General features: G+C 44.8%; 1 protein-coding gene across 1 annotated transcript in view; it reads right to left on the minus strand.

The window, feature by feature from the left end:
* The window catches only part of DNAH2 (dynein axonemal heavy chain 2), a 131,470-nt gene that overhangs the window by 68,394 nt on the left and 35,927 nt on the right, over positions 1 to 27,149 (minus strand). The window contains exons 7-23 of the mRNA XM_012805943.1: positions 26,283 to 26,474; positions 24,320 to 24,525; positions 23,779 to 23,908; positions 23,337 to 23,519; positions 22,343 to 22,557; positions 10,506 to 10,652; positions 8,633 to 8,789; positions 8,206 to 8,445; positions 7,736 to 7,924; positions 7,453 to 7,600; positions 6,808 to 7,000; positions 5,577 to 5,777; positions 5,335 to 5,491; positions 4,834 to 5,008; positions 4,222 to 4,385; positions 2,493 to 2,654; positions 2,287 to 2,390 (exon numbers count right to left, since the gene is read on the minus strand). Coding sequence (XP_012661397.1) covers positions 2,287 to 2,390; positions 2,493 to 2,654; positions 4,222 to 4,385; positions 4,834 to 5,008; positions 5,335 to 5,491; positions 5,577 to 5,777; positions 6,808 to 7,000; positions 7,453 to 7,600; positions 7,736 to 7,924; positions 8,206 to 8,445; positions 8,633 to 8,789; positions 10,506 to 10,652; positions 22,343 to 22,557; positions 23,337 to 23,519; positions 23,779 to 23,908; positions 24,320 to 24,525; positions 26,283 to 26,474 — 2,963 coding nt within the window. The remainder of the gene's footprint in view (positions 1 to 2,286; positions 2,391 to 2,492; positions 2,655 to 4,221; positions 4,386 to 4,833; positions 5,009 to 5,334; positions 5,492 to 5,576; positions 5,778 to 6,807; positions 7,001 to 7,452; positions 7,601 to 7,735; positions 7,925 to 8,205; positions 8,446 to 8,632; positions 8,790 to 10,505; positions 10,653 to 22,342; positions 22,558 to 23,336; positions 23,520 to 23,778; positions 23,909 to 24,319; positions 24,526 to 26,282; positions 26,475 to 27,149) is intronic.

A 27,149-nucleotide genomic window follows, 5' to 3' on the forward strand; every position in this document is an offset into this window, starting at 1 on the left:
ACAACCTTCCCCAATGGTGTCCCTTCCTCATGTGATTGGAGGGATCACTTCCGAGGTTTGTCTTACAGGGGTACAGGTGAATCTTTCTAGGAGTAGAATATGAATGTTTTAGAACAATAACTGAGAAAATGACATGAAGGCTGTGTTGACCAGTTTGATGGAAGTATTTCAGATTGCATGTGAAAACCCCACACTGTACCCTAGAGGTGCATTGATGTACATAGTTACCATTCAATAAAAAAAAGAAAAAGAAAAAGAAACACGTTTTAACAGGGCAATATATAGCATAATACTTCAAAGTCTGTTTTGTTTTTTTTTTATTGAATGGTAACTATGTACATTGATGCACTTCTGGGGTACGGTGTGGGGTTTTCACATGCAATCTAAAATACTTCCATCAACAGAGCCTTCATGTCATTTTCTCAGTTGTTGTTTTGAAGCGTTCACATTCTACTCTTGGAAAGATTCACTTGTACCCTTGTGGGATAAGCCTCAGAGGTGATCCCTCCAGTCCCCCTCCCTCCGTCCATTCCCCCCTCCCTTCTCCCTCCCCCCTCCCCATGTTCTTGGGCTGTTTGGTTGTAGCTTTCATATAGAGGGTATAGATTGGTTTCATGATAGGGGTGTGTACATTGGTCAAAGTCTGTTTTGGAGGAAAGTTAACGTTTTTGTACGAGAGTAAAATAAAAGGAATCCCAATTAAAACAAATATTAACATGACCTTAGGAGATTCCTTTTACTTTGTCATGGAGAGGTTCTACCCAAGGGCTCATGTGCAACAGCACAGTACATGTCCCCAGCATTTGTTTTGGCATCTAATACGGTTTTCACACTTCTGAGATGCCTGTAGCTCCTAATTCCCCTCAGGGATACACACTGTGTTTATCTGCCCCCTCCTCCATCGAGGTGTGCCCTTGGGCTCTCTATTCTTAGATATCTCTATTCCTGGGCTCTGATCAAGCTCTTTTGATGTTAAATTCAAGAACAAATTTATCTTCCTTGAGGATTAAATTTATATATTAAAAAAAAAAAAAAACTACAAGCACCAAGCCCAGTATTCATTTCTTAATCAAGAACTGGGTATGATGCAGCTTGTTTCACAGTCTTAAATTCTGAGATTTTATTTAATTTTTGATTCCTACATCAGGACTTTATTAGCAATTTATGTTATAAAAAAGAAATGCAAACTGAGAAAAAGAAAAAAAGGATGCAGAAACAGAGGCAGGCTTGATGTCTGCACCCCAGGTTCATGGAGCAGTATTCACAGTAGTCAAGATACAGAATCAACCTAAGTATCCATTGACCAGTGAATGAATAAAGGATATGTGGTATATATACACTATAGAATATTAAGCCTTAAAAAAGAGGGAATTCCTGTCACTTGGGACAACATGGCTGAATGTGGGGGATGTTGTACTTAGTGAAATAAGCCAAGCATAGAAAGAAAAATAGCACATCATCTCACTTATATGTGGAATCTAAAAAAGTCAAATTCATAGAAATAGATAATAGAATGGAGGTTACTAGGGGCTGGGGTTAAGGGTTAGGGAGGTGTTAGTCAATGGACACAAAATTTCAGTTAGACAAGAGCAATAAATTCAAGAGATCTATTATACTACATGGCAACTATAAGGTGGTAATAATGTGGAAATCACAAAGAGAATAGCTTTAAGTATTCGCATTACAGACAAAAAGTATGTGAGACATTGTACATGTTAATTAGCTAAATGTAGCTATTCCACAATGTATATACATTACAAAACATTATGTGTACACCATGAATATATACATAATTTTCATTTGTTAATTAAAAATGCTTTTTTTATTTTTGAGATAAGAGTCTCTGTTGCCCTGGGTAGAGCATGGTGGCATCACACAGCTCACAGCAACCTCAAACTCTTAGGCTCAGGTAATCCTCCTCCCTCAGACTCCTGAGTAGCTGGGACTCAGGCTCCCTCCACAATGCCTGGCTAGTTTTCCTATTTTTAGTAGAGATGGGGTCTTGCTCTTGCTCAGGCTGCTCTGGAACTCCTAAGCTCAAGCAATCCACCCACCTTGACCTCTCAGAGGGCTAGGATTACAGGCATGAGCCACCCCACCCAGCTAAATATATATATATATATATAATATATATATATATATATTTAAAGAAAAAATACACATGTGCATGGACAGAGGGAAAGAGAGAGCTATGCCTACTATAGAGGGGAGAAGGGAAGGACCTAGGAGATGGCGCAGGCCCGAGGAGGCAGAGTGGTCACCCCAGGAGTGGACGAGCAGCCTCACCTCTCTCTCAGGGCAGGGTTTCGCAGGTCAGAGATGAGAGGCATGGTCCTCTTGAACTGCTCTATTTTTGAACGAGTGGTTTCAATGATTTCCCAGCTTCGGTCCTAAGCAAAATTGGAAGGCATCAGAAGACCCAACAACCTTCCCCAATGGTGTCCCTTCCTCAGGTGGCTTATCCTCCCTCTCCCCCTCCTTTATACACACACCTTATACTCTTTGGCTAGCCTTGTGAGACGACGAAACAACCCATGGGCCATGGTCTCCATGGCCTCTGTCTGCAGGGTCAGGAACCTGCCTGTCTTCCACTGGTTCCAATTCTCCTCCCAGTCCCGTGTGATCTCCCAGACTTGCTGGAGTGCATCGAGCTCCTACACAGCCAAGAGCAGAAAGACAAGTTGCAGGGAGTAGCCACTGCCCTCTTCCTTCCTGACAGTCAGGTCTTCTGCGTCTCTCATTTTGCGGAGCTTTTCCCTCCAGATAACAAAGCTGCCTCCTCAGTTCACATTCTTTTGTCCACCCTTTTACCTTAAGAGCTCCTCAAGTAACAAGCACAGGAAAAGATCTGCAGCATCACTGGGCAGACTCGATGGCTCATGCCTGTAATGAACACTCTGGGAGGTGGAAGGGGTTGGATCGCCTGAGCTCAGGAGTTAGAGACCACCCTAAGCAAGTGCAAGACCCCATCTTTACTAAAAATAGAAAAACTAGCTGGGCATCATGGCAGGTGCCTGTGATCCCAGTTACTCAGGAAGCTGAGGCAGGAGGATCACTTGAGCCCAGGAGTTTGAGGTTGCTGTGAGCTATTATGATACCATAGCACTTTACCCAGGGTAATGGACTGAGACTGTGTCTCAAACAAACAAACAAAAAAAATGATTCTCAACATCATAACTCATTAGGGAAATGCAAATCAAAGCCTCACTGACATACTGTTTCACACTCACTAGGACATGTAGAAAGAAAAAAAGGGTAAGTATTGGCAAGGATGTGGATTAATAGGAATCCTCTTCCTACACTGCTAGTGGGAATGTAAAATGGTGCAGCTGCCGCGGAAAACAGTTTGGCGGTTCCCCAAAACGTTAAACATAAAGTTTCCATATGATCCAGCAATTCTCCTCCTAGGTTTACACTCACAAGAACTGAGAACAGGTGGCCCAGCACAGTGACTCACACCTATAATTCTAGCACTCTGGGAGGCCAAGGCAAGTGCATTGCTTAAGCTCAGCAGTTCAAGACCTGCTTGAGCTCAAGAGTTCCAGATCAGGCTCAGCACCCGTAGCACAGCGATTGTGTCATCAGCCCATACACCGAGGCTGGAGGGTTCAAACTCACCCCAGGCCAGCTAAACAACTATGACAACTGCAACAAAAAATAGCTGGGCATTGTGGCAGGTGCCTGTAGTCCCAGCTACTCAGGAGGCTGAGGCAAGAAAATCACCTGAGCCCAGGAACTGGAGGTTGCTGTGAGCTGTGATGCCATAGCACTCTGCTAAGGGGTGACAAAGTGACACCCTGTCTCTAAAATAACAATAATAATTAATTAAATAAATGTTTAATGTGAATTTTACCTTGAAAAAAAATAGCTCCTCAAGAACTCATCTTCTTGGCTCGGCACCTATAGCTCAGCAGCTAGGGCACCAGCCACATACACTGGAGCTGGTAGGTTCAAATCCAGGCCAGGCCTGCCAAACAACAATGACAACTACAACCAAAAAAAAAAAAATAGTTGAGCCTTGTGGCAGGTGCCTGCAGTTGAAATTGCTGTGAGTGGTGATGCCACAGCACTCTACCCAGGGTGACAGCTTGAGACTCTGTCTCAAAAAAAAAAAAGATCTCGTCTTCCTGATCTCAGCTGATTTTCTAGGCCCTAAGGACATCTCCTCCTGTCCATGCTCCTTACCCCTGGTTACCACAGGGGCCTAGCTTAGCACGTCACCTTCTCCAGGTTCTGAAGGTCCTTGGAGGCTGGCTGCTCGATCTTGAAGATGCCCAGGTTGGAGCGGAGACTGTTTTCTTCTTCCCGCATGGCCATTAGCATAGCCCGCACCTGTGCAATCTGATCCAGGGCGGCTGTGTATCCCACATTGTTGGTGAAGGGGCCTGTCGGGGATTCAGGATGAAGCTGAGCTTCCCATTTATGTCTGTGGTCATTTGGTAGCATGGTCATGGCTTGCCTATCTCTTTGAGGGCAAAACTCACTTTCCTCCTCACAGAAGAAAGGGAAGGAAAGGAGGGTAAGAGGAGACACATTGACAGAATGATGGTTTTTACTAAGACTCCTAAAAGTGGCTTGAGAATCGGGAACAGATGGAATATAGGAAGTCAGTATAAGAAACCCAGAAATGTTGTGAGTTGGGTGGCTGCCTCCCAGCCCCAAACCAGCACCATCAGCTGTGCTCACCCGCTTTGCTCCTGATAGAGATGTGGTTCTTTCCCTCTCCAGCCCCACCCTTCTCCTGCCTTGTTCTCACCTTCCCAGGATCTAGGCTTGGAAAACTGAGTCTCCCAACAAAGGCTAAAGAAGTAGGAGAGGTGGAGAAAGGAGTACCTTTGACTTCAAAATCTTCTAGAAGAGTATGTGCTTTCTTCTTGAAATCATCCGCTGAGTGAATAAGACCTGTCTTGAATTTCTCCTTGTGTTTTTTCAGCATCTGTTCACTGTCCAGCAGAATTTGTTGGAAGACGACCCACTCACCATTGAGACTGTCCAGCATCTCCAGTACCTGGGGACATCAAAGAGGGAAGGAGAGCCTGTGAACAGGAGGTCTGTGCTCTCACCAAGGCTTTTAAGGACACTCTCCCAATCCCCCAGACCAGAATCCGTGGACTAGTTTTACATGTGTGATAAGGCCCAAAGAAATCAAGGAGCAACCCCATAAACTGGCTGAGATTATCATTCGAGTCACTGTGGGCTCTCAGAGGCGTTTTGAATCTTGAGTCTTCTCCCTGTCCCACTGCTTTGCTCTCCCCACTGACAGCACAGGGTCCCCCCACAACTCACAGCTGGCATGGACCCACCTTGGGTAGACCAAACCCTGCAGGAACTCACACTCTCCTGCACCGGCACCTCGTACTTCTCGAGGATGGCAAATTGCTCATGGATAGGAGGGATCTGGGCCTCCAGGCTGTGCAGGTCATGCTGCAGGGTTTCCATGAGCTGCAGACTGACCCCCAGCTCCTCCAGTGTCTGGGGAGGGTGACTGATTCTGAGGACAGGCAAAGGAAAGACGGGTGAGCACAAGGGACAGGGCTCGCCCCTACTCCTGCCCCTGCCAGTGCCCCAGCCCGCACTTCTCCCCGTTCTCCTGCAGGTAGTTGTGCAGCTCCATGAGGCGCCCTGCCGCCATCTCCCTGAGCAGAGTCGTGAACTTGTTCTGCCATTCGTTGCAGTGCTGCACCAGCGAGAACTTGAGGTGTGAACAGTCCAGCATCACAAACTGGATGTTGAGGACGGTCTCTTCCTTCTGCACATTATTAGCCACCTCCGTGTAGCTGTGAGGACCCCAGATCTCTGCTAGGACTATATCTTGGCAGATATGTCCCCTCCCCCAACATCAACTGCAAAGTCTCATTTGCTTCCACTCAGACCTAGACAGCAATTCTAGAGTGTTCTTCTACTCCCAAGTATTCCTCATTTCCATCCACCCCAAGCATGCAGCCAGCTGCACCTATCATTTTCTGTCACTGGCTAAAAGACAGCAATCTCACTCCTTAGTCTGACACGTAAAGCTTTAGAGTCCCATAGATCTGGGTTGAATTCACCCTGTGCTGCTTCCTAGTTCTGTAAGCCTCAGTTTCCTCATCTATAACATAGTGATGATAATAGAACCTAACTCAAAAGGCAGTTGAAAGAATTCAGTGGCTGCTGTGTACAAATCCCTTTGCATACTTCCTTCCCTGTACCTATGTTCTAGACATGGAAACATGCTTGCCTGTCCATCTTTATACCTTTGCTTGTGCTATTTCTTCCATGTGGAATACCCCCCAACAACTGCCCACTGCTGCCTGTTGAAATCCTGCTTATCCTGTAAAGTCCAGCCCAAAGTCCCTTCCTCCATGAGAACTTTTTCATTTGTCTTTTTTTTTTTTAATCCCTCATGGCCCATAGGACCATTGCATTAATGGAATGAATGAAGGAAGGAACAACCAACAGACCATGAAAAGATGAGGGTTAAGATCAGAATTTAAGAATCTTCTTCTGTTTAACTCCAACCTGCCTTCTTAGAAGGGAGGTGCTCACTTCTCTCATCTTCCAGATCTCCAGCCTTTCTGTTTCCCACCAGAGCCCCACAGTGTCCCCCCCACGACTGATTCTCCCTAAATCTTGTCCAGTTCTCCTGGGCTCTACCCCTTGAGAAGCAAAGGTACAGTGCCCTCGGTCCTGCTCGTTCCTGTAGTTGGGGACATACATTTTCTGCATGTCCCTTGCCCCAGCCCCCTTTCCAAGTGTTTAGGTCCAGACCTCCCCCTTCAATTCTGCACCTCCTACATCCAAACTTCCACACCCACCCTTATCACTCACCGGGCGATATCAGCATCAAAGGAAGAGACAGGTGGGTTGAGGCGCTGGTAGCGACGAATGAAAGAGTCCTTGTTGATCTCCCAAATTTCCCGGTACATATCCCAGGTCTTGAGGTAGTTCTGTAGCAGGGTTGCATTGTTGGTCATACCGCTGCTGATCTGGCTCTGGATCTTCTTGATGTCCTCATCACGCTCTTCAAAGGAACCCAGAAAAATGCTCCTTACTGCTTCTACTCCAACCCAAGTTCCAGCCTGGTACTTGGTCACAGACCTTCTACTCCCCCATTTGCTCCCCAAAGAAACACAGCTCAAACATGAACATCAGAAAGCAGAGGAGGAGGCAAGAAGTACAAGTATGTCTCTTCATGTCTCTTCCATAGCATCAGATGTTTCACCTGTTGGTATCTGGGCCTCTTGTAGCCCAGCTCCAGTCCCAAATTTGTCTTTCCTCAACTTCTACCCCAAATCCCAAACCCATGAGCATCAGTCCCTTAACTCCAACTCCTACTCCTGCTCCCTTCCCCTTTATCCTGGGTTTTCCATTGGCCCAGCATGTTTGGAAATAGCCCTGGTCTCTCCTCCTAGCTCTACCCATTCCTCAGCCTCTGATCCTCCCACACCTGTGCCTTCCCCAATACCCACTCACCCACGATCACATGGATGGGTTCACGATTCATTTTGCGCTTGGTGAGAATATCAGGGAGATGGGAGAAGACAGAAATGGTAGAAAAGAGATGGTTGCCAATATCGTTGACCACACGGGCCAAAGTCTGCAGAGTGGGTGAGAATTCCACCTGTAGGGAACCCAGGGGAGATGGGGAGGTAAGCCTTAGACCTGGTAAGGTCAAGACCAAGGACCAAATGTAGAAATTGAGGAAAACTGATGAAGCGTGATAGTTTGGAGATGTTGGAAGCAAAATGGTCCTCACCTGTGCCACACCTCCCTGCACATCATTCTGTAAAATGACAAGGACTCGGAAGAGTGGGTTTGGCGTGGTCTTTCCATCCCCATTGATAGCCTTGGACAGTTCCAGCAATGACCACTTTACATTTAGGCGCAGGGCATCCTCCATCATGTGGTCCAACCGAATCATGTAAAGCATCCACTGCTGCTGAATCTGGCCGGAAGAAAAGGAAGGCAAGAACCCCTCAGGGGAGACAGAGCAGGTCCAGACAGCAGGGAAGGGGACAAGCTGGTTAAACAGAAATGCAGAGCATTGAATCCTGAAGAAAGTGGTTTGAAAGACTGGAGGCCAGCTGAACGCAAGACTAGAGCAGGATGTTAGAGAAGCACCTGCTGGTAAAAAAGGGAAAATGTGGAGGGAGCAAGAGACTGTTCTGTTGGGACTAGGGCATTGGGGTTTTTCCAACCACCAAGCCCTGGCCTCAGGAGACCTACCTCAGGGCCATCATTCTTGAAGACTTCATAGGAGTTGGTCATGATGTTCACCACATCCTGGTGCAAATTCATCAGTTTCTGCTGTGCAGCTGCCCGATGATCTCTTTGGTCCTCCTCAAACTCCAGGTCCCTATATACACGCTTGCCACTAATGTGTACCAGCAGTGTCTCTGACATTTCTTGGGCTCGCCAGCCAATGGTCAGAGTAGCTGCCTTGAACTCATTCACGATAGTCTGCACCTGAGGCCAGACCCACCCACGGGGAGTTTCAGCTTGGGGAGAGACCCTTCCAACCTGCCCACCAGCTAGAGTTGCTGAAACAAAAAAAGCCCTTCCCCAAGCATGCATACTTAATTTCTTTTACACTACTCCCAGGTCTCTCTGCCAATCTCCCAGCAGCCAGCAGATATTTAAATCCATGGCCCACCTTGCTGGCATGTATGCGGCACTCTGTGATGAAGAAAGCACTGGCCCCCTTCAAGGCCCAATTCAGTTTCTTGAGTCCAGGGTGGATCTTCTTATCCAGGAATCGGATACGCTCTTTGAATAGGGCCTGCTCATCTGGGGACAGCATGGCAATAATCCTAAGTGCAAGAGATGACTGGTAGCTGGTAGGGAAAAGCTCCAAAGATCCCTCTTCTGAATCAGGAAACTTGGTAAAGAAATCTGAAAGTTTCTAGACCACTAGTCTAGATTCCAGACCAGTACTTTCCAGAAAAATGTTTGGTGATGATGGAAATGTTCCACAATTTGTTGTGTCTCGTAGCCACTAGTCCTATGTGGCTATTGAGCATTTTAAATGTAGCCTATGTCAACAAATACCTGAATTTTTAATTTTAACTAATTAATTAAAATGGAAATAGCCACATACAGTTAGAGGCTTCCACATTGGACACTATGGTTCTAGACACTCAAACAAGACTACTAGTTGCACCCTCTTCAACTTCACCAGGCTGAGAAAGTTACCTGCTCTGGCGCACCACCACAGCCCCCCTAGTCCCCAGTTCATATGTTGAAATTCTGGCCAGCAGCTCACGCCTGTGATCCCAGCAAAACCCTAATTGCTTGAGCTTAGGAGTTCAAGACCAGCCTGAACAAGAGCCAGACCCTGTCTCTACTAAAAATAGAAAAACCAGCCAGGCATCATGGCAGGTGCCTATAGTCCCAGCTACTCGGGAGGTTGAGGCAAAAGGATCACTTGAACCCAAGAGTTTGAGGTTACTCTGAGCTATGACACCATGGCACTCTACCCAGGGCAACAGAGTAAGACTCTGTCTCAAAAAGGAAAAGAAAAGAAATCCTCACTTCCACGCCGATGGTATTAGGGGCATTAGGAAGTGGGGCCTTTGGGAGGCAGTTAGGTCATGAGTGTGGAGCCTCATGAATGAGATTAATGCCTCGATCAAAGAGGCCTGAGAAAGCTCCCTTACTCCTTCCACTATGTGAGAAACAGTGAGAAGATGGCCAATTACAAACTAGGACGTGGGCCCTCATCAGACATTGAATCTCCTAGCACCCCGCCCCCAGAAATGTGAGAAATAAATTTCTGTTGTTTATAAGCCACCTAGTCTATGGTATTTTGTTATAGCAGCATAAACAGATTAAGACAGTACCTAACCCAGAACAAAGCCTCTCTCCAGAGATGAATATTAAGAGAGTTCAGAGGCTGAGTGGTGCGAGGGTAGGTAGCAGGCAGCATGACCTCGGTTCACTAAATCTGTTGTTATTCTGCGCCCATCATCCTAATACCACCCAGTTTCATTCCTAGGCAAGTGATCCAGACCTACAATCTATGTGGCTCAAATGGCCTACTGGGTGGGAAGGGACCTGCTAGTTTTTGCTCTCTACCCTACAACTTAGAAGACAAAACTACTAGGGGAGCTCAGCACCCGTAGGTCAGTGAGTAGGGCACCAGCCACAAACACTGAGGCTGGCACGTTCGAGCCCAGCCCGAGCCTGCTAAACAACAGTGACAGCTGCAACCAAAAAATAGCCAGGTGTCATGGTGGGTGCCTGTAGTTCCAGTCACTTGGAAGGCTGAGACAAGAGAATTGCTTAAGCCCAAGAGTGTGAGGTTGCTGTGAGCTGTGACACCATGGTACTCTACCGAGGGCAACATAGTGAGACTCTGTCTCAAAAAAAAAAAAAAAAATTTAAGAAAATACAAGGGGGAGGGCTATAAAAGAGAATATGAGAGACCACTTTTTAGAGATGTACAAAATGTAAAGGATAAAGTCTGTAGGAAATGGAGAACACCGCGGGACAGATAAGACATGCTGCAATGAGGACTGGCGCCCTACCTATTGTAGTCTCGAGCAACAAGTAGCAGGTTTTCATAAAGAATACGCAGGTCCTCAGCCCGTTCAGCCACATTAACCACATAGTGGGGTGTCTCAAATAGCAGCCGCTCCCAGTAGTCAATCTCCACAAAGAGAATCATCAGGGACCTTTGAGAGAAAGAAAAGCAGAGCAGTAAGGCTACTGCTCAAGGGGTGTGAGGACTGGAGTCATGAAGAAATTGACAGATAAGAAATGAAAGTGCAGTGGAGTGAACCCATAGTCCCAGCTATTCAGGAGGCTGAGGCAAGAGGATCGCTTGAACCCAGCAGTTTGAGGTTGCTGTGAGCTATGATGCCACTGCACTCTAGCTGGGGTGACAGAGCAAGACCCTATTTCCATAAAATAAATGAATAAATAATTTTTTTAATTTTAAAAAATAAAAAAGAGCTCAAATTTATGATTCAGAAGAAAGATATAAGCTTACAGATATCTCTCCAAAGGTAGAGAAGAAGACACAGAGGTGGAAGGCAGAGAAGACTTTGTATGAAAATAAAATAGAAAAACCCCCCTTGTGAATTTTTTGTATTGATTACATGTCAGAATGATATTTTGGAAATATTGAGTCAAATATTAAAATTAATTTCACTTACTTCTTTTTCCTTCATTAGATGAGATACCAAATAGGTACCAAATGAAATAGCAAATTTTAAATTGCACCTTACAACCTCCACCTTAAGTATCCTTTGCCACCTCATACTCAGTGGCCTTCTCCTCCTTCCTATTCCAGCTGCCACACCCATGCCATGTCCCACATTGCTCCATATCTGAGACAACTCACTCCAACCTCCTGCTCCCAGAGTTGGCTTCCTCCCACCATCCTAGCACTGGTCCTCAAGTTCCCCCAACCTACCTGTTCTCTGTCCTCATTGTAACCTTCAGGCCACTGACTCTGGTCTTTCTTTCTACTTGTCCCCTCATGTCTTCTCCACAGACACTATTTTAACCTCTATTTTAACCACTCTCCTGCCAATCCCCACTCTTGCATCTCATTCCTTAGTCTAAACCACCCAGCAAAACCCCAATGCTGGCTAATTCCAACTGTCCTCCCCACCGAGCCCATGTGAGCAATGCTAGAGAAAATCACATGACCACACAGATTAGTACCATTGCACACTCATGGTTTCCCACCCCTCCTGGGCTTCTCCTGGTCTCACAAGTAACTATGTGCAAATCCTTTCAACACTTCTCAAACCTGGTCTCCTCTTCCCCTTCACAACAGAAAGCCTCGCCTCCTACATCACAGAAATAAAAACGCCATCAGGTAAGAACTCTATCCACTTCCTGCTGTGAAACTTATAAATGTACTTGTCTCCACCTGTGCTTTCTCCCAATTATAGGACAGTCCTTCCTCCTCCCCAAAGCTAAACCCTCTTCTTCAGCTCCATTTCTAATGTGGTTTCTTCCTCTTTTCAGATGCCATTTCTGGTTCATCTATACCTCTGGTTCATTCTCATCATTTAAATGTGGCCAAGTTTCTACAATCTTAAAAAATAAAAAAAACCAACCAGGCACAGTGGCTCACATCTGTATTCCTGATAGTCTAGGAGACTGAGGGGAGAGATCGCTTGAACTCCCGAGTTCAAGACCAGCCTGAGGAAGAGTGAGAGCCTGTCTCTACTAAAAATAGAAAAATTAGCCAGGTGGGCGTGGTATTGTGCACCTTATAGTCCCAACTACTCAGGAGGCTGAGGCAGAAGAATTGCTTGAACACAGGAGTTTGAGGTTGCTATGAGCTAGACTGAGGTAATGGCCCTCTTGACCAGGTGACAGAGCAAGACTGTCTCAAAAAAAAATTTTTTTTTATTTTAAAAATTAGAAAGGGCTCAGCGCCTATAGCTCAACCGGCTAAGGCGCCAGCCACGTACACCTAAGGTGGCGGGTTCGAATCCCCAGCCCGGACCCGCCAAACAACAATGATGGCTGCAACCAAAAAATAGCCGGGCGTTGTGGCGGGCGCCTGTGGTCCCAGCTACTTGGGAGGCAGAGGCAGGAGACTCGCTTGAGCCCAGGAGTTGGAGTTTGCTGTGAGCTGTAATGCCACGGCACTTTGCCCAGGAGGACAGCTTGAGGCTCTGTCTCAAAAAAAAAAAAAAAAAATTAGAAAGCTTGCCAGGCATGGTGGCTCACACCTGTAATCCTAAAACCCTTAGAGGCAGAAGTAGGCAGATTGCTTGAGCTCAGGCGTTCAAGACCAACATTATCAAGAGTGAAACCCCATCTCTAGTAAATATAGAAAAACTGATGCAGAAGGATTGATTGAGCCTAAAAGTTTGAGGTTACTGTGAGCTATGATGACACCAGGACACTCTACCCAGAGCGATAGAGTGAGACTCTGTCTCCAATAAAAAAAAAAGAAAAAAAACTTAATCATACTTCAACTCCTATCCCCCTCTAGGCACCACACTCCTCCCTGTCATAGCCTGCCTTCTATAAAGGTTTATCCTCAGAGATCCCTTCACTTCCTTTCTTCTGGGTCACTCCTCACCCTGATAGTTGGCTTCTGACGGGTGTCCTCACACTCTCTGAGGATTTCCCATTCCTAAAGCCCAGGGATGTGCACAGGCCTTACTCTCCTTCATCTGTCTGTAGGTTTCAACATCATGGGGGACTACTCCCTACTTTCTTCAAACACATTCTTCCCTGGCTTCTGGACCATGATTCTCTTCTTTTCTGCTCTTCTCTTCAGTAGAAGTAACCTTCTCTCTCCCTTGGAAATAGGGGACTCAGTAAAGCATCTGCTTTCCCATCAGGTCCCCAGACGGCTGCTCCCCAAGATTCTTCGCCTCCAGTACGTTGATCTCGTCCATTCCCGTGGTTTCAGCCACCTTCTGCAAGCTGATGACTCCCAAATCTACACCCTGACACTAGTATTTCCAGCTGTCTTTTAGTTATCTCTCCCCTGCCTACCTCCTAGGCACCTCAGACTCATTGTGTCCAGAAACAAACACAGCATTTCAGCAAACTTGATGTTTTCCTCTTGGAGAAGAGCGCCATCCCACCGCCTGCACCAGAACGGTGTGTCCTCCCTCAGTTTTACTTTCCAACAGCCAACCATGTATTAACTCCTGTTTTTATACACTATGACAAAATTCAGAAATTCAAATATCTCCAAGACAAGTGTAGCTCAAGTGCGATAAAAAAAAAAATGGCAATTGACGCTTGACCTAAAGCTGAGCTAGAATGCACACTTCCTCCAAAAGAGCTGTGCTCTGGATTCTAGGCAGGTTCTGCCATACAGAAATGCTGGCCCAGTGTGGCTGGACTTTCTAATTTTTAAGATACACCAGAAAGTTTAATCATTAACAACCAATTCAACTGAAAATAATTATTGGGAGGGGGAGCTTTGTAATTGCTGGAGATGTTCTGTCCTTGGGTGGTAGTTGCAAAGATGTTAGATTTCATAACTATTTGTTCAGTTGAACATACAGGTTTTAAGTATGTCTCTGTACGTACAATATGTTTCATAATGAGTATATTCTTTAAAAGTAAAAACCATTTTAAACAATAAGATATTTGTAAAACTGGCTCAGTACAAAACTAACTTATAAAAACTAAAGCTTTCTTATATAAAAACTATAAGCAGTTAGCCATTATCATGGAGGAAAGGAGACAATACAAACTAAAAAGCAGAAATTAACAAAAATTAGCCAGAAATATATATATATATATACACACACACACACACAAATATATATATATAAAATATGTGGAAAATAACTTATAGGTGAAAGGTAGGACTTAGATAAATTGACAGAAAAAAACACTATTCTTGGGTAGAAAGACTCAAAATCACAAAGATATTCATTCTTCTATTTTTTTTTTTTGTGGTTTTTGGCCAGGGCTGGATTTGAACCCACCACCTCCGGCATATGGGGCAGGCTCCCTACTCCTTGAGCCACAGGTGCCACTGATATTCATTCTTCTAAAGTGAACCTATAAATTTAACCCAATCTCTGTTCCTATAAAAATAGGAATGGACATATTTCTGCAACTAAACAAATTGATTCCAAAATTCTTATGGGAAATAAATATTAAAAATAACCAGGAAACTCTGAAAAAAGAATAGTAATGAGGACAATAATTAAAACAGTTTGGTTCCTACACACGAGTAGGCAGAGATACCAGAATAGTGAGTCCCAAAATAGACATAAATATACTTGGGAATTTTTAAACTATAAAGATAGCAGTTCAATAAATGAAATTGGGTCAAGTGGTTCTAGCCATCTGGGAGAAAAAACAAAATACAAAACTCAAGCTGAATCTGTACCTCTCTTTCTAGACCAAAATAAATTTCAAATGGATCAAAGATCTAAATATAAAGAATAAAATTATAAAATACCAGAAGAAAATATGGAATATTTAAAAAAATAAAAAAGTCTTGAATAAAAATCATTTGTTTTTTTTTTTAATCTGTGAGATTAAAAAAGATAAAATAGTACTTTCTAATCACAAAAGATAAAAGTTTCCACAACCTAAAGATATACCCAAGAAATACTGCATACTGAAGACTGCTAAAATGTTGGAACTTGGAAAGACTATTGAGATGAAAATTTCAGAATTTTTTTTGGTCTATTCCACAGGCAAGCACTGAATTCACAATATAGGAGATAATGTCACATTTCAAACGTTGCAAGAAATTACATCTTCACCTTCTTTATTGTAGAAGAATCTTTTAATGAATGAAATCATTTCCAAGTGCTGACTTATTTATAATACATACTTTAAGAGATTGTGGGAGAAAAAGATGCTGTTTGTTCAAACCTTGATGATTTCCACTAAAGTATGTGGGGTGTTTTTCTTGCAAGTGACATTTCTTCAAAGTGAGTAAGTCTCTCACAAAAATACAAATGAGCAATGGAGCTACCAGACATGTAAGGAAAGCTTTAAAAGTAAAAGAGAGACACCAAAGACCTACTTTTACTAGACCTACTAAAAGTCAACCCAGAATTCTAAACCCAGTCAGTCAAATGTCCAACAGACAGACAGCAAAAACAGTTGTTGTCAGTCTTAGAAGAACTCGAAAAATGCACCTCCCCTACACTGTTTTCTTGGGAAGCTAACGAAGCCATAAACCAAGAAAGACAAAGAGGAAGGAAATAGAAAATCAAACAAGAAAAGAGGCTCAAGAAAGTCCCAGAGGGACCTTTTTGTTACAGGCTTTGAAAAACAACCAGCTGGACAGTAGTAGGAAGACGGGGAGGGATAGATCTAAGAAAAACATGAAACCAAGAACATAACTGACAGGTCGGATCGTGAGGGGAAAATATTGTTCAAAGAGGTTTCATTAATTGGTTTGGAAGAATCTATAATAATGAACAGTGTGCTAACAAAAACTGTGGAAATGAGTATTAATTTCCAAAAGAGCCAAACACAGTACAAGCAAAGAAAACACTATAACAACATAAAATTACTTAACTTGTCAGTAAACAATAATAACAAAATCAAAACAGTGAATATTGATTTAACCAAAAATTATTTTACAGCTACATGAGAAGGATGGGAGGGGTGTGGAATACTTGGAGACATTTCTAGTAACATAAATGTATTCTCATATGCTCTTCAAACTAGATGCCTTGAATTTGTCTCTGTTTGTAAACACCAGGGCAAGCCAACACTGCACCAAAATGTTTCTTCATTTTCTCATCTTGGCAATATTTTTAAAATAACTTTAAGGCAAATCATCAAATTCGAATCTGTTGGTCAACAAGATTAATTTGGAAAACTTCTTCCTGGAGTTGACCTGAAAATCCTGTTAGGAACTTTTTTCTTGATGATGTTTTGTCTTTAACAGACAAGTTACACAATAAATATCCAGAATGCAAATTTTATTTTATTAACAAATATCATGGCTTGGCACCTGTGGCTCAAGTGGCTAAGGCGCCAGCCACATACACCTAAGGTGGCAGGTTCAAATCCCCAGCCTGGGCCCGCCAAACAACAATGATGGCTGCAACCAAAAAATGGCCAGGCATTGTGGCGGGTGCCTGTAGTCCCAGCTACTTGGGAGGCTGAGACAGGAGACTCACTTGAGCCCAGGAGTTGGGCTGAGTGCTATGATGCAACCAAAAAATGGCCAGGCATTGTGGCGGGTGCCTGTAGTCCCAGCTACTTGGGAGGCTGAGACAGGAGACTCACTTGAGCCCAGGAGTTGGAGGTTGCTGTGAGCGTGATGCCATGGCACTCTACCCAGGGGGATAGCTTGAGGCTCCGTCTCAAAAAAAAACAAAACAAAACAAAACAAATATCATTTTCTTAAAAAATTCTACTTGAGAAATTATTTTTATAAAATATGTTATAATTCATCCCCAAACAAGTGGACAGGCAGTAGAAGTCAGGAAGGGGGGGTCAGCTGAGATCAGTGCTGAGCCCAGAATGGACTGAGACTATGGAGAAAGCACTATCTGATTTTTAAAAAGAGGAGGGGCAGCCTTAGGAGCAAAAATGAACAGATATCCGTGTGCCCTCTCCTGCTCTGTGGAAATTCCACTCTGCTCTGCTCAGGGTGATAACACAGCCCCTCAGCCAGCGTATAGATGACATCTGGAATATGTTTGTGTTAAGTGCAATCTGTGCAATCTGTAGAGCTGGTCAGGCCATAAAACACGGTAAAAGCCAATTTGGGCTTCAGAGTTCAAATATTTAGGATATAAAGTGAGATAACAAAACCCCATGTGGGATAAAATAAGTGCTGTTAGGGACCAGAAGGCTCCCAGGACTAAGAGAGAGTCAGCTAATTCTGAGGACTATCAGGACATTTGAAAAGTATGCTTATTTTAAATTTAACCAGACCTTGAGCACAAAGAGAAAAACCTAATAAAATTATCTGCCCCTCCTTGGAGTGTTAATAGGTTTTGGAAGCTAAAGCTGTCTTGGAGTTCTTTACTGGTTTGATTAGCCCAGACTTTTCAAAATCGTTACTATGATCATGTTCTTTCCCACCCATCATTTATTGGATTCAGGCAGTTTTATCGCAAAACCACAAAAATGTGAAGTATCTTATAACATGTCTCTCCAGAAAACAATTGCTCAAAGACAGGAACAGGTACCTCTTCTATCTGGAGGAAGTGTCTAGCCATTATTTGGGTTTCAGATAAACCCAGGCTGTAAATATTTGGTTCAAACTTGCCTTGTTAAGCTCTACTATAAAGATTACGCAAAAGGTAGATAAGAGACGACTGCCGCAGACAGAGAAGTTATCTCCTACATTTACCCTAACTACATGGGCACACTGTGCTTAAATTTCAGGCAAACATACCACTGCAGAGTGATGGGAACAAGGTGTAGGTGCCTAGTGGAAATTCTCCAATGCAGGCTTGGCGCCTGTGGCTCAAGCGGCTAAGGCGCCAGCCACATACACCTAAGGTGGCAGGTTCAAATCCCCAGCCCGGGCCCGCCAAACAACAATGATGGCTGCAACCAAAAAATGGCCAGGCGTTGTGGCGGGCGCCTGTAGTCCCAGCTAATTGGGAGGCTGAGGCAGGAGACTCGCTTGAGCCCAGGAGTTGGAGGTTGCTGTGAGCGTGATGCCATGGCACTCTACCCAGGGGGATAGCTTGAGGCTCCGTCTCAAAAAAAAAAAAAAGAAATTCTCCAATGCATAATATTCAGAAACCTTATTGAAATTTACAAAGACTCGTAAGTCCACCAATAGTGGCCTGGTTGATTAAATTATAATACAGCTATACTATGGCATATTCTAAACCATGAAAAAGAAGCAATTCTACACATACAGAATAAAAAAATCCCTGACATGTTGTTAATCTTAAACAAAAGAACAATGACCCTATTTCATGTGTGCAGCATATGTTTGATTACATGGTAATCCTGGTTATCTCTAGAGACTGAGGCCATGTCCTACATTCTCACTTTTTCCTTAACACAGTGCGTCATCGATGTTTTTAACAGCATGCATGTTCTACTTTTGTAACTTTTTTTTTTTTGAGACACAGTCTCTCTATGTTGCCCTTGGTAGAGTGCCCTGGTGTCACAGCTCACTGGTATATGTAGCTGGTGCCCTAGTGACTAAGCTATAGGCACCAAGCCTCTACTTTTGTAATTTAAAAATACCCAGAAAATGGCCAGGCATGGTGACTCAGGCCTATAATCCTAGTGCTCTGGGAGAACAAAGTGGAAGATTGCTTGAGCTCAGGAGTTCGAGACCACACTGAGCCAAAGTTAGACCTGTTTCTCCTAAAAACAGAAAAATTAGGCTCGGCGCCCATACAACAGTAGTTACGGCACCAGCCACATACACTGAGGCTGGCCCAGCCCAGCTAAACAACAATGACAACTACAATGAAAAAATAGCCCGATGTGGCGGGTGCCTGTAGTCCCAGCTACTTGGGAGGCTGAGGCAAGAGAATCACTGAGCCCAAGAGTTTGGGCTGAGTGCTATGATGCCACAGCACTCTCCCAAGGGTGACAAAACAAATAAATAACTGGCTCAGCACCCATAGCTCAGTGGCTAGGGCACCAGACACATACACCAGGGCTGGTGGTTCAAACTCAGCCTGGGCCTACTAAACAACAATGACAAATGAAACAAAAAAATAGCCGGGTGTTGTGGCAGGCACCTGTAGTCTCAGCTACTAGGGAGGCTGAGGCAAGAAAATCGTTTAAGCCCAAGAGTTTAAGGTTACTGTGAGCTGTGACACTATAGCACTCTACTGAAGGCGACATAGTGAAACTTTGTCTCAAAAAAAAAAAACCTAAATAAATAAATAAAAGCAGAAAAATTAGCCGGACATTTCTGGAGGGCACCTGACGTCCCACCTACTTGGGAAACAGAGGCAAAAGGATCACTTAAGCCCAAGAGTTTGAGGCTGGTGTGAGCTATGACGCCACAGCGCTCTACCAAGGGTGACAAAGTGAGACTCTGTCTAAAAATAATAATAGTACAAAGGATTGTGAAAAAAAATTTTTAAATAAAATAAAATGATCAATGATTCATTTTGTAATGGAAAAACTAAATAAATCATTTTGAAAACACTTTGAATATACAGAATGGTATGTATAGTATGCTACTGTTTATGTACAAAAGGATACTGTAGAGACATATATGCTTATCTCTGGAACATTACACAAGAATCTGGAACGCTGACACTTTCTTCAGAGGGAAACTGGGTCACTGGGAAAGCAGAGGAAGGAGACTCTTCATGCTCTACCACTCTGTAACTTTTGGATTTTATACCATATGCATATATATATGTGTGTATATATATATATATACATACATATATGTCATTTTATATGTATTTATAATGTCCTTCTTAAATGTTTCAAAAATTAAAACTTATACCACTCTGCTAAATTTACTTTGAAAACACTGTTTTCAAGTTTTATAATGTCATTTTTTTGAAGGGTAAATAACACATGTCATCTCCCCTGTGGCAACCTTAGAAAAGGTTTTTTAGATAAGGAAAGTCAGGCTCAGGGAAATTCAGTGGCTTGCCTGAGGTCATGTAGCAAAATAGATCTGCACCAGGGTTCAGACTCGAGACTGTCAGGCATTGATGAAATTCATGCTTTGTCTATTCGCAGGTCAGCCCTTGAGGAGTAGAAGGAAGCGACCACCAACAAGTGCTTACATGTGGCATTTTCTCACCTCTTGTTTCAACTTTTGTTTTCTGTCATATTTGTTTTCTGTCATCAGTGTTTAATGAAATTGTTATTTGAATACAATCCTTTATTTCATGGAGAAAGAACAATTAATGGACTTAACCTCCTCATATTCATGTTATTCCAAGGATTTCCAAGTGGCTCCCCAGACACAGTGCCTTTAGGGGACTGGCTTACACATGTAATCCTAGCAATCTGGGAGGCCGAGGCAGGAGGATCATTTGAGCTTAGAAGTTTGAGACCAACCTGAGGAAGAATGAGACCCCATCTCTACTAAAAATAGAAAGACGAGCCAACTGGGTACCTGTAGTCCCAGCTACTCAGGAAGCTAAGGCAGAAGAATTGGTTGAAGCCAAGAGTTTGGCGTTGCTGTGAGCTCAGATAATGCCATGACACTCAGGGTGACAGAATGAGACTCTGTCTCAAAGAAAAAAAAAGGAAATGTCGTAACTAGAGTTACTGTGGCCTAGCTTCTCACTCTTCAGAAAAAGGAAATGTCATAACTAGAGTTACTGTGGCCTAGCTTCTCACTCTTCTCTTATCCTTGATTTGTGAGACAATTTTTATATGGTAATGCTCAGCCCTACCTCACAAAACCCAGAACATCACAAAGCCAGTCTGTGATACCCTTCACTGGCGAAAGCCTTATCTCAAAGCTCTTAGCCTCCTCACCAATGTCTCTGCCTCACCCCTCTTACCAGACACTAGCATTGCTTCTTCATCTTGGTTCTTTCTCTTCCTTTCTCAACCATAATAGGTCACCTAACCCTGGTTAGGCCACCTTCAGCCGCCCAGGACAGACAAACATGATCTCATCCCTCTGAGATGCCATCTCCACACAAACCATCTCTGCCAAACAAACACAGGCATTTTATGAGTGAAAGCTAAGGCTTCTAGCGACAACCGAGCAGTGTAGGAAACACTCTTGCTACAGGGCACAGCTGATGCCAGGAGAGAGCCAACACGAATCAAGTGGAAAGTTGTTTCCTTCTGATTAGAAAAAACCTGTCACCAGAAGCTTTGTCATCTCTGCAGAAAGATGCCTTACATAGCTCCTTCTTTATTTTCCTGCTTTGTATCTTATAAGGACAGGAAGCCCAGCTCCAGAGCTAGAACTGTGGACTTACAGAGTAACCACTTAACCTCCTGAGGGCAGGGACTTCTCCAATTTTACACATCCCTCTGCCTATTTCAGTTCCTAACACATGGAAGCCTCTTGATATATATTTTTGAATACATTAATGGGTTAACTGCATTTTAAATAATTACAGTAAGAGAATGTCTTAACTATAAAGCTGTAGCAAGGGCCATGAGCCTACAGCCCCATCGATGCCTGGCAAAGCCCAGACCAAGGCTCAGGATTTGGAGGTTCAGTTGAGCCGTTGTGGCCATCTAGTGGCTGAACATTCACATCACACCTACTGGCTTAAGATAGAGGGGGTTGTTTTATTAACAGGATTTTTAAAAAATAAATTGTGAAATTAAAATTGTGTGAGGGTGGCACCTGTGGCTCAGTGAGTAGGGCACCGGCCCCATATATATCGAGGGTGGTGGGTTTAAATCTGGCCCCGGCAAAACTGCAACAAAAAAGTAGCAGGGTGTTGTGGCGGGCACCTGTAGTCCCAGCTACTCGGGAGACTGAGGCAAGAGAATCACTTAAGCCCAAGAGCTGGAGGTTGTTGTAAGCTCTGACGACACGGCACTCTACCAAGGGCAACAAAGTAAGACTCTGTCTCTAAAAAATATATAAAATAAAATAAAATAAAATGGGGTGAAAGGGGCAGTGCCTGTAGCTCAGTGAGTAGGGCGCTGGCCCCATATACCGAGGGTGGTGGGTTCAAAACCATCCCTGGCCAAACTGCAAAACCAAACAAAAAAAAATAGCTGGGCATTGTGGCAGGCGCCTGTAGTCCCAGCTACTCGGGAAGCTGAGACAAGAGAATCGCTTAAGCCCAAGAGCTGGAAGTTGCTGTGAGCTGTGATGCCACTGCACTCTACCAAAAATGACAAAGTGAGACTCTGTCTCTAAAAAAATAAAAAATAAAAATAAATAAATAATAAATAAAATTGGGTGATTGCAAACATAGTATCAGATAGAGGAAGAAAGAGACAAAGGAAAGAAGAGCCAAAAGGTGGGAAACTTGGGAGAGTTGGAGAAAGGGTCGGATGGCTCCTGTACTTGTCAAAGTTGACGTCCAGCATGCCTGCCTTCTCCTGGCTGATTCGAAGCAACGGGATATCCAGCCGCCGGATGGAGTCTTTCTCCAGCGTTGATGTCCAATCTTGGAAGGTTTTTCGTACCATTTCATCAATGGCCTGCACCATCTGCTGATAGGTGTGTACAGTCTCCTCTCCGGTCCCAATGTGGGGCAGGAAATGGGCTTCAGAAAGGCACTGAAGGGGATAGCAACAGGTAAGCAGAGCCACAATTCTCCCTGACACCTCCCACACACATGCACATGTGCACACACACCCCAACAATACATACAAAGTTTGCTATGGTGATTGATTGATTTTGACAAGGTAGAGGGAAAGCAGAGCCACAAAGAAAGGTGAAGGGCAGAGACCAAGGCACAACGAGAAAGTGAGTCAAAATAAGATGAGAGAAGCACAAAGAAAAATGTTGGGAGAAAAAGTAAATCACAGAAGGTGGAAGATTTAAGAGGTACCAGGCTGAAAACTAGTATCAGCCCTTCCTAGCCCCAGTCCCAGCCCACCGACTCTAAAGAAGCCTCCAGTTGTCTGCAAGCTGGCTTATTCTCCCCCAGAGCTAATCACATGATAGCAGGTCCATACCTCAAAAGCTTTCAACCTATATTCTTAAAAAGTTTAAACCTTTTTCTTGTGTTTCTTTGTGCCTATTCTTCCAGAAAGACCAGGCCCTATGTATATCATGAGGTTATATTACTCTTCTGTTGACCCAGTGTCCCAGATGCTGACCTGATTCCTTCTCTGCACCTTAAAATGAATTCCTAAAATGGCCCAGGTTCTGCCCGCCACACTGGGCACTGCTGGAAATCCAAACCCACGTTCACCTTACTGAACAAAATCTGCCACTCCCCTCCTCCAGCTTAGCTGCTGGCCATGAAAGCTCCCTGGGGACCCTCTCTGGACCTGTCCCCCAATCCTGCCCAGCTCACTGAGGACAGGTTTGGGGAAAGGCCAGTACTCACACTCATGACCCTGTCGATGCGCCGCCGGAGGATCCGCATACAGAATGCCTGTCCTGAGTAGTGGGCCATATAGGGCTCCAGGTATGTCGATTTCTTGTTCAGTTCTCGGTTCACAAGTGCCAATTCACTATTGAACAGCATGTACAGATCCACCGCCTTCTTGTCATACGTGCGCTTAATAGCCTAAGGAAGGAGGGAGAGGTTGACAACCGGCCTGGAGGTTCCCTCTTTCTGTCATCCCGGAGGAAAGCTCCACCCTTGCTGTGGGGTCACACTCCTCAGGGCTGTGGGAACCAGGGGAACCAGAGGAAGGAAAGAGGCACCCACAATTCTGGACACGGGAAAGGGCACAGGTGGAGGCGGGATGGCATCTGGAAGGCTCAGGAGGATCTAAAGGAAAGCATGAGACCCAGGAAGATGAGGAGGTGGGTGGGACATGCACCTCTCGGACAGCAAGCCTGTGGAAGGTGTCCAGCAGGAGCACCCCATGCTCCACGTCGCGAACTAACTCGAAGGCTGAGGTAATCAAGTTCTGGGTCATCACCTCCAGGTCCTTGATTCCAGCACGGAATCTGTACCATTTGAGAAGCACATGGGATTGCAGGCACCCTCATTGCCCCTCTGGTACATCCCCTGAGTCAGAATTACATGTGTTGTTGGGGACAGAGGGCTTCCTACCAACTAGGCACTTGACTAATCCTCAAAACAAGGATTAAGTAGTTTGTCATTAACTTTGTTTTACAGATGAGGAAGTGGAGGCCCCAGCTGATGGAGTCATTTGCCCAGGGTCACTTACCTATACATGGCAGAACCAGGTTTCAAATCTCGCTCTGGACTTTAACTGGAACAGCCACTTCTCTCCCCTGCACTCCCTCCTGACCTCCTTGTACCAATCTGTCCTTCCTTCCTGCACTCTTCCTGTGCTTGTCTCCCCACCTCTCCCTTCCCTGCCCCACCCTGGTGTCAGCCCAGGATGCGCTCACTTATTGTAGTCTTCGTGCCAGGAGGTGTTCTTGACATCCAGGATGCCGCCACGAACAGCTCGCAGCATGTGCAGACTTTTATGAAAGATGTCCTCAATTTCCAGCAAGTTCCGTGTTATCTGTGGGCCTTGGGCACCAGAGAAGCAAGGAAGGGGACCTTGCTTTCCATCTTCCCAGCGAGCAAAGTGATACTGACAGTCACATACCTAAAAAGAAGCCAGGGAGAGGCTTTCTTTCCTTTCTGAACTTTGTTAAGTCCTGAGTTCTTTGGTTTAGTTTCAAATGTCTAAAACTAGGGAGAACCAACCAGATGCAGGCAGCTGTTGGGATGAATTTTGGCTACAGAATGAAATATAAGAGACTGGGGCAGTGATAACAGACAGAAGCCAAAAAGAGTAGGGTGGTGGTAAGACACACAATTACACAGGAACTAGTAAGTTCTCTTAATAAGAGCCTCTGCCCCATCTCCCTTGGCTCCTAGGCCTAGGTGGGGCAGGGGCAGATTCTGCTGTTAGCTTTTGATTCCCCTTCCCTGGCAGTCTTCCCACCTCAATAAGGTCCTTGCAGCGTTGCACAAACGCATCAACCTGAGCGAATATGCTGCTCTGGTCTAGGACCCAGCCCCGACTGGAGAACCTGTGTTAGGAGAAAGATTGACTGAATCAGAAAAGTAAGAACACTAGGGATCAGTCTGGTTATTCAAAGCTAGACTGTGAGCCCCAGGTTCAGAGAAAGGCCTAAAAACAAGATTCAAAAAATCACGTTTCCTGAATCCTAAGGGAAGTGACTCAAGGTGAGAACTGGAGAGGAGGTGCATCATCTAAATTCTAGGAGAAAGTTCATACATGATGAAATTTTAGACTATGTGTCAAGATAGGGTCCCTGGGATCTTAGAAGAGAAATTATTAGAGTGAGGGGAACAGAAGGCTAGGAGCTAGACTATCTGGATCCAGAGAGAAAACTGTAGATGTAGGAGCTCCTAGGTCTAGGAAAATAGAATCCAGAAGCTAAAAAAAAAAAAAAAAGAGTGCACGTGAAAGGGGTCAGAATCTACCCTCTATGGGAATGACAAGGGGCTACTATGTGGGACGTTAGGGAGACAGACTGTACTGGGTATGCATCTGCACAGCCCGCAAGTAGTGATCTTTCCAGGCTTGACAACAGGAAATGCAGCCCTGTAGGTCCTCCTTGCTGGAGATGACATATCCCTCAAAGATCCGATCCAGAGAGATGGCATGGCAGCATAAGCGAATGATCTCATTGCTCATCTGCAAAAGGGGCCCCAACAGTCTCAGTTCCCAGCCTCATTCACACCCAACACCTTCTCCACATCTCCTTGACTAGCCTTCAACCTCAGCTTCCTACTCCTTATTTGACTCCAGAGACCCATTTTACCCCTGGTCACTGGCTGGGCCAGCACCTCTGGGCTTCTCATCCACTCCCTGTCCTAGGTGGCCCCTTAGTCTACAGCAGCCCAGCTCTTACTGCCCTGCCCAGTAAGCTCTCAGCTCAGCATCTCTTCCCCTGCTATTTGGCTCTGTAATCCCAAGGAAATGTGAGGGATCCCAAGGCCTTGCTCCTCAGGAGCTGACATTCCTTCCCAACTGTCCCCACCCACCCCCAATGCAATCTCCCTCCTGAGAAATGAGCAAAAGGAAGTCTGTCCCTTCTGCACAGCCTGGCCTGGGAGTCCGTCCCTCCTGCTCCCTTCCTCTTGTCCATCAGCTCCTCCTCTGAAGCCCCTCTTCCTGCCTAAGATACTTCCATCTGGAAACAAAAGTCCAGGCCGGGTCCCAATCCTGAGCATCACTAGAGTTGATGGTACAGGTAGAAGCCTTCAGTCTCTGAGCTGACGGGCAATCCTTACTGCCTTTCCACCTACTGATCTGCCAAGTGAATTTCTTCTTCAGAAAATCTGGCCACTGTCTCAAAACCCTCCATCCCACCCTCAGCATATACATGCCTTTCGGAAAAGGGAGGTCAGCCTCTCCCGAGTGTTGTAGTAGGGGGAGTTGAACCAGATGATTCGGATGAGACTGATCAACTTAGGGAGCTTACTGGAGATGTCCTTAGGCCGCATGACAGCCAATTCCTGGTAAGGTTCCTTCAGGATTGACAAAAATGTCAGGTTTGACTGTGCTTGACAAGAGCCATCCTGGTAGTGAAGAGAAACCAGGAGTAGATTTATCCACTAGAAAGCACTGTTTGAAAGCAAGCACTTTTCAACCACCTTGCACCCCATCCTAAATTGCTCCTACTAGGAAGCTCTCCCATCAACCCTACACAGCATCAATTATTTCACATCTCTGCTGCCCCTCAGAAAGAATCTGGCATATCAACTTTTATTTGTTTACTACTTTCTATGCAAGTGTTTTTACATCTTTTCTCATGTGTGCATCCAATCTCCTGCACCAGAATGGAAATTCCTCAATTCCAGATTTTGTATCTAGTCCTCTATTTTCTCTAGTTGAACTCAGAACTCTATGCAAAGTGGCTATTCACACTCCACAGCTGTTAATCACCTGACTGGACATCACTCCCATTCATCCCCATAGTTATCACTCAGTCCCCTTCACTGCCCTGCTCTCAGCAAGAGCTTTAGACTTCTCCAGCTAGTCAAGACTCAATGCCCTTAATACCCAGTTGAAAATTCCACCTAGAAAGACAAGTCTCTAGCTATATTCTACAGGTCACTCCTCCTGTGTGACCCAGTACAAACATACATTTCAAAGGGTTTCTGGCTCGGCACCTGTGGCTCAAGTGGCTAAGGCGCCAGCCACATACACCTAAGGTGGCGGGTTCAAATTCAGCCCAGGCCTGCCAAAATAAC

Source organism: Otolemur garnettii, unplaced genomic scaffold (assembly GCF_000181295.1).
Source record: "Otolemur garnettii isolate 467f Iridium unplaced genomic scaffold, OtoGar3 scaffold00046, whole genome shotgun sequence".
In the NCBI taxonomy this organism is placed as follows: Eukaryota; Metazoa; Chordata; class Mammalia; order Primates; family Galagidae; genus Otolemur; species Otolemur garnettii.